General features: G+C 42.8%; 1 protein-coding gene across 1 annotated transcript; it reads right to left on the minus strand.

Moving 5' to 3' along the window:
• Nucleotides 1-5,856: 5,856 nt before the first annotated feature.
• LOC115545869 (death-inducer obliterator 1) lies at nt 5,857-10,832 on the minus strand. The gene is made up of 6 exons (XM_030359347.1): nt 10,734-10,832; nt 9,276-9,335; nt 8,024-9,143; nt 7,670-7,934; nt 7,086-7,310; nt 5,857-6,929 (listed from the first exon to the last, which is right to left on the minus strand). The coding sequence occupies exons 2-6, from the start codon at nt 9,328-9,330 to the stop codon at nt 6,471-6,473; spliced, it is 2,124 nt and encodes a 707-aa protein (XP_030215207.1). The 5' UTR covers nt 9,331-9,335; nt 10,734-10,832; the 3' UTR covers nt 5,857-6,470.
• Between the last annotated feature and the right edge of the window lie 218 nt (nt 10,833-11,050).

Consider the following 11,050-nt stretch of genomic DNA (forward strand, 5'->3'; position numbering starts at 1 on the left):
GGAGGCTGGGCCGAAACAACATGTGTTCTACTACGACTCCTTTCAGCTGCCCACCCCTCCTACTGCTTATAAAACGCTTGAGGTGGCGTTTTTTTTAAAAGAGAAAACTTACATTTTATAAGTACATGGTATAAAGATAATAATGAGCCTTTGATTGATATCCAGACATAAGTACATGGTATAAAGATAATAATGAGCCTTTGATTGATATCCAGACATTTTTTTCTGCGGAGACACATTCCTGTTCCCCACTTGTATTAGAGTGAACGGAGATATCTACTTCTGGGCCCCTTGAATCGTGGGACCCGTCCACAGCCCGCATAAACAGCTGCAATAACAGGCTTGGCCGCTGAGCACTGGAGGATTGCGGAAGTATTCACTGTTCCCAGGGGCTTGGTGGATTGTAGCAAACGTTGCTCATCCATCCGTCATACATCTAGGTGGACAGGCCCACTTGTGATGTCGGAAGAGGCCGATTTTCAAAACTGCTTGTAACTGCTAATCACACTCACACCTGGTGGTATAATGTGTCACCTTTAAGACGTAGAAACACCAAAAGTATATTTTCCCTCGATTTGAAATCAATCGTAAATCTGTATTTTAATCAATTGAAATGTTTGTATTTTGCCATACACTTTTGAAATCTGATTAAAAAAAACAAGTCAAGGAAAGAAACGGGACACAGTCGTTTGTTTGAGGAATTGGGGGAGGGGGAAACACACCCACAAACACTGTGGGTGTGTGTATTAGTCTGTAGGCCTACATTACTCTGCCATTGTCTCTGTTCTGCAGGACTTCACCTCAGGACTAAGGGAATAGTGTGCATGCCTTGGATGTTATCAAAGCATTTCTGGTGCTTGTGTTTAACGATTGGCTGAGCAGCCCTCTGCATGATCTTCTGTGTGTACAGAGCATATGTTGTGATTTAATGGATGTTTGAGAAGGTTGTTGGTGAAGAAAACAACAAAGAACTAGAGTTAAGAATGTCAGAGAGGACTAACAAGCCCCAATGACAATAGGACCCCTAGTTGGTTTAGGTAGCACACCGTCCCTAAAGCCAGAGATGATTGAGGGACCAGAATTCAATGAAGTTCTAAATGTTCCACAATATCATGCTACCTCGGAAACTCTGAAACCTGTGATAAGTGCAGTGTTAACATGTTGATCTTAGTGTGACAAGTGGGAGAGATGAAGAGGTTGACAAGGATTAATGGCAATTATGTCAAAGTAAACTTAAGTATGACATGAATTTGAAATGAAATACACTGCCATCATAGACTATTGTGCTTTCTTTAACTGAGAGGACCAGGACACATTTCGGTACATTGTGTGCGAAGATATTTCTACTTAAATAAGTAATTGGTATAGTATATACATATATTGTATAGTCAATATTATAGATATTGAAGGAAATTAATTGGCAGGACATTTTTTGGCTGAAACTAATGTTAACGTAAATTACTTTTATATTTGTTGTAACTAAGATTCCATTGTATTATTCAAAACAGCTTAACTTAATTTAATTAGTTCCGTTTGATTATTAAGCAAAAACCCGTAATCCCTTTAAAAATGTAAAAGGTGGTGAAGCTGTGCTGGTCCCTGCATCTCAAGAGATGTGGACAAATCCTCCACAGCCACTGCAAGGCTTGGTGGTTGTTTTGGCTGAAAAGTGTTGCACTGTTATGTAAATGGCTCCAAACTGACCAAGCGCCTTCTCGACCAAGTGCTAAAAAATCTCAATATACCTTCTGAGACTCATCTTCACTGGACAAATTCACAAGGACTCCTTTTGGTTGTTTGACGGGTGTGTTGTTAAATTAGTTGATTCACTCATAAAAAAACACTGGCTGAAGACTGGATGGATCGTCTCTGATGATTTAATCAATTACTGCGGTGATGAAGGGAACTTAATGGCATGGACAGAAACGTTTGTTGATGGAGGGTTTTAAGATGCTGCAGGCAACATTCAATAGTTGTAAAGAGAGGGCAGAAATGAGAATGGAGTTTGAAAGTGTAGAAGAAAAAAAAACACATCCCTCTCAGATATAATAGCTTATTGATTGCTCGGGCATTTCTAACCAATTGCACTCAAATTAAAGCTCTTAAATTTTTTATCTACCAAACATTTAGGTAGCTATAAAATATATATATATATATATATATATATATATATATATATATATGATTCTTTGTGTAATCATTTGTAAAATATACATATGATTAAATAGAAACTCTTGGCTCCTAGTTTTCCCATTAGAAAATATATGGCTACATTACTTTGATGTCTGTTTATGTATAATTATGAAAAAAAAAAAAGGGTAAATCATCAATAGTAATGCGTCAAAGATGTACCCTTGCAGAACTAATTGTATTCCAACGTCATTTTTCTTTGAGCAGGAACTATTTTTAATAATGGCCTCTGAACAGAAGTGTTTTGGTCGTACAGCTCTCAGTCGGCCAGCAGAGGGTGCTTATGCACTACATATATAAAGAAGACAAAAAGGTCAAAATGACGATCCCCGACGACGACCTGACAAGACCTTTTTAACTCAAAACTGCATCGAATAAAATGACATCCAACATGTATTTGCGAACAAAAGGTTTCGGTCGTAATAAACAGCCAATTGCTTTTGAAAAAGGATAAGACTGTTGACCATCTCCTCCACTGCCAAGTATAGCCAACCATCTTGTAGACCTAAAAGGACGTAAATATTCTCCTACTCCATTAACCCACACTAAAGCCACAAATCAATGTGTCCAATGTGTATGTCTGCATGTTGTAGTTCTGTAAAAGAAGGTTCCATTGCAAAAATATCCCAATATGCCAATCTGAAGTGTGTGTGTGTGTGTGTGTGTGTGTGTGTGTGTGTGTGTGTGTGTGTGTGTGTGTGTGTGTGTGTGTGTGTGTGTGTGTGTGTGTGTGTGTGTGTGTGTGTGTTTCCAGTCCGAACACAGCTGACTACGGCCAGAAATGACAAGGCAGCAAGTCTGGTCAGATGTCTGCTGATTGGAGTTATGTGAGAAAGAAGCTGCTCTGGCACAGATTTTACGATCATAAATGCAATAAAAACATTAATAACGTAAGGTCACACCATGTGCAAGAATTAATTTAGTAGGCTGTGTGCTACAGGGCAACGGTAAACTCTGGACTCCAAGGGGCCCATGTGCAGCCTCAGATCTTTGTGCTACGATCAATCTTTTGCACCGTTTACATACATTTTTGTAGATGACCAATATCTGACAAAGTGTGACCAGATCTCTGCCCTGAATGGCTAGACATGCGGCCAGTTACAATTACTATTTCAATGTTTCATCAAACAGAAAGTATCCTAATTGCAACTTTGCATAAAAAGTATTAGCATCTATTGCTAATATTAATGTGCAAAGGGGGGAGAGGAGCCAGCAGCAACACATGAAATGAAACAGTCCAACCTGTTGTTAAATGGCCAGAGATCAGATAAGTGTCTGATATAGGACCACATATGACCCTGATTCAGATCAGATTCCTGTTATGAGGTCGTAAAATAAAGTAACCTGAATGCATGTTATGTGGTCCCTAGGTGTGTGTGTGTGTGTGTGGGGGGGGGGGGGGGGGGGGAAGGAGGGGAATTCCTGAGTGACTAAATGTCTGCAGTATCGATACCCCAGTACCAGCTGCGCTTTCTCACTCTCCTTCCTCCTACAGCGAGCTGACAAGACACACAGCACTGCAGGGCCCACGGAACCCAGTGTCCTCTGACTCACTCGTATGGTCATCCCTCGCAGTAATTCGTCCCTTACTAGTCTTTCGGCTGTCATACCTTGTAAACATGGTATATTTATTTTTTAATAAAAAAATCTAAAAACTTGGATGGCATAAATTCGTTCCTGTGGTATCAAGAAGTCGTACGTGTCATGACGCACACATTGTATGCAGACGACAAGTATGTATGTATGTATGCATGCATGTTTGAGTTGTATCTCTGCAAACAAATTAATGTAAGAGCACATGCCATGTGCATCACAGGAGGATTTTCACTTTGACTGAAGGGCAATCTACCTAAAATTTGTTATTATAACACCTTATAAAATTATCTCAGATGTGGTTTTGCTGAGACAAATCCATGCATCATAACCCACAAATCATTAAGATAGCCCTTGCTTGTTCGACCCAAAGGCAACTATAGTTACTCTTGCCTTTTTAAATTTGCACATCTCCTTTAGGAAAACTTCATGTGCCATGATGCACGAAACAATGCAAGCCACTTACTACCTATCTATAAGGCAATGAATATTTACTTCTCTTTCTGCTACACATGAAACCTGGTGATGCAAAATGTATCAGTGCTCAAAATGACCAGTTAAAGGAGACATATTATACCACCAGGTGAGATTGTGGTTAGCCGTTACAAGCTGAAAATCTGTGTCTTCTGACATCACGAGTGGGCGTGTCCACCTAGATGTATGCTGGATAGATGAGCAACGTTTGCTTCAGTCCACTGGGTAGGCTGGTAGACTATCCAGCACACATCTAGGTGGACACGCCCACTTGGGATGTCGGAAGACGCAGATTTTCAAAACGGCTTGTAACTGCTAATCACACTCACACCTGGTGGTATAACATGTACCCATTAAGATGACTGGAGTCTCTGCTACAGGGTGAATAGTTTGTTGCTGTTGGCCAAGTTGTGCAAGAAATCCAAACTTTCCCCTAAATGTTGGTGTTAAGAAACACATCCTTTTTGTTCCTTAGAAAGAAGTGCTATTGACCACTGAATCCTGATAGCTCCTGCAATGACGTGTAGAGGTCGTATGTATGCATGATTCCTGAATCCTGAATCCTAGATGATAAAACCTTCGCAGCCCCAAACCCAAAAAAATGATTGTGTTCCACACGGGCTGAGGAATTTGGAACATGTAACTCACTCAGGCCTGCTACGTCTTTAACTGCCAGTTTTCTTTGTGGAATGGTACCAACGGCTTTTTGGGTGGAGGCCGCTGATGCTTTTCTCTGACATCATCTTCATTGTTGACACCTTGGGATCGGTCTGTGCACCCAGATGTCAGTCCTCCCATTCCACGGCCGGGGTGGAGCACCGTGGCTTGTCATTCATTCTTGAACCCCCCCCTCGCCCCGATTGACCCAGTTTTACCCAAGTAATTACGGACAGTTGTATGGTTTGATGGCTGGCCAGAGAGTAATGGTGTATGCGTGTCAATGTTTGTGTGTGAAAGAGGATGAATGACTTAAAGCCCTGAGAGCTGCACTGTACTATCCATGAGCTTTTCCTTCAGTCAGAAAAGTTTGTGCATCAGATTCCAACGGACAAGGAAAGTGTTTTGTGATTGATATTGAATGTAGTGTGTATGGTCGTGGGTGTCCTTCTTTTCGAAATATAGAAGAAAGTTGCTTTGTGAGTTTGTTCTCCTGGTGCAGATGCTATGTAGGTCACAGCAATTTGTGTGTCAAGCAAAAAAACAACAACTGGTGAGCAGAAGAGAAATCCAAAGCCGACCAACGTTGTTTTGCTGCTACATCCCCAAGCAACAGGCCATGGACCGATTCAGTGGTAGTGGTGAGTAGGACAACGCTGAATGTTCTTCTTCCTCAAGGGCAGGTTATCACCCCAGAACTCAACCTCATTAAGCAACCCGTCATGTATTCACCAAATGCTGAGTATACAGGGGTGTCTGCTTTCTCATAGGGTTTCGAACGAAGGTTGAGGATCGATGGGCACTATTTAAGGCCAACCCAGCTTTTAAACCTTTTCCCAAAAAGAAAGTGTGTTGATGCCGGCTATCTGTTAGATAGCAGATCATTACTGAATGTACTGTATGGACTAAAATTGTGGTCTAAAAAGTATAGTAACAGTATAGTACAAAACTTAAAAGGGTTTACTGAGAGGATGAGTATACAATTGCATATACAAATATATGCTGATCAGAAACCGCAAGAAAGGGCCAAACTAAATAAAAGGGCTTGCCTACTAACAATCTGGAGAAATCACTCACAATATTTTGGACCCTAAGATATTCATATTTTAAGATGACGTGGGAGTTTTGAATGCGACTGTCATTTCCAGAGAATTGTGAAAGAAGATAACTAAATCTGCGGTGTTAGGTTACGAGTTAAGGTGTTGGGGGGGGTTCTTCTATGTCAAGTTCTTCCAATTTGCCCTGTCTTTCTTCACTGTTCAATAAAATAATTGTACAGCGTATGCTTTGTAACGTGTACATTGGCAGTAGTGTGGCAGTGCTGATGGTGTTCACATTGATATTGGGAACTGGAGTATTCAGACCAATTCCTGCTGTACGGGGTGGTTTGTGTCTATTCAGCTTCTGCATCGGTACTTTGAAAACGTGGTTTTGAGTCACATTTGCAACCAAATTGAGTGTGGCCGGTATACTGAAATGCAGACCCCTCAAGATTGACATGTACTGAATATAGATGTACATTCACTGAAGAAAGCAAAATAAAAAAGCGAACATACTTACCCATTGCTGAACTCTGCTAAATAAAATCTTTGTGTGTGTGTGTGTGTGTGTGTGTGTGTGTGTGTGTGTGTGTGTGTGTGTGTGTGTGTGTGTGTGTGTGTGTGTGTGTGTGTGTGTGTGTGTGTGTGTGTGTGTGTGTGTGTGTGAGAGTGTGAGTGTGAGTGTGTTCCCTTGCCTGGGACTACAAGTTGGAGATGTTGGCCTGTTTGTGATTTCACTGATTCATTTGAGGGTCTGTCGTGAGCCAGTTGGATGTGTTTGTGCAGTGAAAGATACCTACAGGCCATGCACAACACAGGCGACGCCTCTACAGGAGCAGCCTCAACTGCACTGAGGCTGGAATGACAGGCGAGGGGAGACGCTGCCTCTTTCTGACCCCCATCACCTTGCTGTTCCTCTTCATGTTCCTTCAGTTGCTCTGCCACACTCTGAGTCACCCCACCCGACCTCTGACCCTGTGGACAAAACATCGACAACAAAGAGTAAAGAACCAATACTCACGAGACCAGAGTATGTATCTTACAGGGAAATGAGGATGATAAGGTTGAATCAAACACAAACAAGGGAAAATGAGCACAGAAAGAGCACGTTCAGACTGTTTGATTCTTTACCCTGGCGGCAGCTTTTCTCTGTGGTCGACTTCTGGGCTTGGGCTCGGTAAGGGACTTCATGGTGACTGCTGCATGCTTGAGGATACAATCAGTGCCACAGTACACAGAGTCTTGCAAGGCCTGTTTGGGGCAACTGGGGCCGATGCAGAGAGGAAACGAGCTGCCCGTCTCCGTCTTAATCTCAGGCGCTGGCCCGGCCTGCTCCGGCGTCACCTCAGCAGCCCCCTGAAAGCAGAGTTCAGTCTTAGGCCGTGTTCTAAACTACGATCATACATCCAGCTGGAGAGCACCTGAGATGGATGGCAGTCACACCGGGGTTCACGAGGTTCACGTCGACAATATGGTCACATGCATTACGTTGTATAAATTTAGCTGACGCTTTTGTCTGAAGAGAAGTACAATAGGTGCATACAACATGCCTCTAAGCGACATCCTATGTTCACAATCATGATGGTATTATTCTTTTCATTCTTCTTTGGTTACATAAACACAGAACTCAAAACATTAGAAAATAAGATATACATTGTTGGCAAAAAAGACTTTCAGCAGTTCAACCAATATGCCAGGGCTCTATTCCCTCCTACCTTGCTTTCCTGCTGCTTGGGGACCTCTACCACTGTTTCGACAGAAGCAGTAGATGCGAGAACATTCGGCAAGCCTGCTGGAATTGCTCTCTCAGACAAATCTTCACACGGGACGTCAGCAAGGAGTGATCTTTGTTTCTTGTTGGTGCAGGTAGGACAGTTGTACTCTTCTCTTCGCCTCTCCATGGAACGACCCTGTGCTTCGCTGATGCCAACACAGCCTCCGTGTAACCACTCCTGGCAGCCATCGCAGCAGATCATGAACCTAGGGGACGTGGACACGAGAAAATAAATGATAGCCAGGAGGGGCTTACAATCGTTAAAGACGCTTACGTTGCAACGAGTGACGAGTACCTTTTGTTGTGTTTCTGACGGCAGATACAGTACAGGGCGTTGGGGTCGTAGCCTTCGCTGTCGGAAATACTCGAATAGCCCCTCTCCTCAACAACTCTCCCGTCCTCTGGATCGTCATATTGGCCTGGGGTGCCATCGGCAGACTGTTCAGGGTCACTGTCCAAGATTATGCAGTCAGAGTCTATAAGTTTGCTGGGACTGTTGGATGAGTCCAACACCACCACCTCCTTTGGACTGCCTTCTGGCTTTTGTTGTTCGTGCAGCAGTGACAGTGCTTTCTGACTCACTAGAGTATGATCTTCATCATCATCTGCAGTGCTGGACTCTAGTTCCACTGCTCTGCCCCTTCCACGACCCCTCCCTTTACCTCTGCCCCTACCTCGCCCTCTCCCCCTACCTTTCCCACGGGCCTTCCCTCTCCCTCCTCGGCCGGTTCGCCCTTTGGATGTCAGCTGTTCCTTCAGCTGCAGGAGAGTCAAGTTGTCGCTGTCATCTTCTTGACTGGAGATCATAAGCACTTCCTGGTTTTCATCCCCCACCACGCCCACGAGAGAAGACTCAGGGGGGTCAGGATCCTCAGCCCCTTCCACACTGTCAGAACCGTCTGCTCCCATCTCGGGTAGCTCGGCCCCGGCTGAGCTAAGGGTTTCACTCAAATCCACTGCGCAAGTATCATCAGGGCCTGGCAGGGGATCTGCCATGTCCATGGGCGTGTCCTCATTCCCACCGAGAAGGGAGAAGGCAGTGTGGAAAGCAGAGCCAAAGTCCTGCCATAAGCTGGGGTCGAGCGCCCCTCCCGTGGAGGCCTCTGCGGCTGGTGTATCCACAGGCGAGGAGGGAGCGGACCATTCTAGGTTGTCTATAACTGAACTGGCTGAGCGGCTAGGTTTTGGGGGGGGCTCAGGGTCTACAGCGGGCTGGCGTGTTTGCCTGGTGCGGCGACTCCTGCCCCTGCGAATGGGGTTAGGGTCCAGGTCAATGATTTCCTCCATGAACTCCCTCTTGGCTACAGTTGTCCGCCTGAAGCCCCAAGACTTTTTAAACTCTGAGAGGCTAGGACGAGCAGTCTTATCTGTATCTTCTGATATCCCAATTTGGTGTTCCAGATCACCTTGTTGCTCTATAGAACAGGGGAAATTAAGTTAATCTCTTTTCTCGCTTATATTCCACAAGAGTTATACCTTGATCTAGCTCTACCTTGTCAAATAAAATATTTTCATTTTGTTGTTTATCAACTGACATTTTGTTTTACCTGACTTGTGATCACCAGCAATGTTGTCTTGTTCTGTTTCCAGACTGGCATCCATGGCAGCTGAAGTATTATAAAAAGGCATGCTTATCAACATATAGGTTCAATAAATGTAATGTACTTGTATGTTGTGCCCTATACGTTTTGTATGTTAGTGTACATAGTTGTTGCTCAGTTACTACACAATAAACCAATTGTTCTTTATATGACACAGGCCAAAAAGGTGGAGGTAAGTAACAACATAAAAAACAAATACTAGATTGGGTATTTGTATTTGCCAATTTATAATTTATATCACAAGATAATTTAAAAATATTCTGCATGATTTTGTTCGATGTACATGTTGCTGAAAGGAAATCCAGTCTTATGAGGGATATATTATATATAAATACACTATTTCTCTATTTTACGATTGGGTATTTGTTTTAAAGAGATGAGATGCATGAATTATTTGTAGGGCTTAATAATATATTTCCACCCTGGTGGTGTTCAACATCTAAGATGGTTATATAATATAAATGCTAGGCTAACAGTATGAAATTGAAAACCCTACACTGCATGTGCACGTGATGTACCGTATATGATTCAGAAAGGGATATGTTATGATGTTATGAGGACTATATTAACAATTTCTGTGGTTCATGACATAAATTATGTATTTGTTATAACCGATGAGGATTCCGTATGAATAAATTCCATATATAATCTGGATCGACTTTTGTGGTATCCTTCAACATCTAAGCTAGTTAACGTTATAGGATATAAATGTTAGGCTAACTATTATGAAACTGAAACGAGACAATTGCTAACCATGTCTGCGTTTTGTTTTATATTTTGCTCCAACCAAGAAATGGACAATATGCCATTTCAAATAAAAATACGCGCAAACAGCCGTGGTCCATCATTTCGAAAAGATACATAAGATGTAAACTCCGAAGGGAGCGTCCGGGCTGCAATGTGGATTCATCCGACCTCCTCTCGTCCAGTCAGCTAAACATTAGCTAACAAGTCCCAGAATTCATCTAAACTTCGGACACACTTATTTGTTTTTAAGGCAAGCTAGCCAGGTGTTTAGCGATGCAATGTCAGCAAGGCCTTGTACTTTCCCAAACCAGGTTTGCGTGAAGCATTTTGGCAGCAAGTCGCTATCGAGAGTGAATAATTTACCTCAGTTGGCTAACGTCCTGCTGCACTAGTTTGAACCAACAGGCATGAATTGTTAGCAATGTTGTTTTATATCGTAACCACGCCACACCTAGTAAAATACGAAAGACCTAGTACAGGGAGCTGCGTCCTCTGGCCGACTGTTCTTCGTAGGCAGTAGTACATTGTTCTCAGCAGCAAGGCTAACTGTTGGAGTTGCTCCCGTGATCCAATAATGCTCTGCAAACACGGGTTTTCAAAACATGTACCGGACACTAGGCTGTGTTTCAGAAATAGTCGCTTAAATTAAGCCCATACCTTAAGTACAAATGTTACATTTCCGAAACACACAAATGTCTTCTGCTAGCTCGCATCGCCTTCCATTTCCAATGCTTAGTGCGCTCAGTCTCGCGGTAAGATTATTGTTCACACGTGATTTGATCACAATCCCACGGTCAGTCTCGTTCACACGTGAACTGATCACATGTTGAGTTGAGTGAAGACTAAATCATTACTGACCGTTAAATAATTGTTCGTGAACATTGCATTCAAATATGTCTCTTGAACTTTTATTTTAAATCCCACCATACAAGTAATAAAAACAAATCGTACCTATTCGACCAGAATAACATTCT

This window comes from Gadus morhua, chromosome 1, assembly GCF_902167405.1.
Source record: "Gadus morhua chromosome 1, gadMor3.0, whole genome shotgun sequence".
NCBI lineage: Eukaryota > Metazoa > Chordata > Actinopteri > Gadiformes > Gadidae > Gadus > Gadus morhua.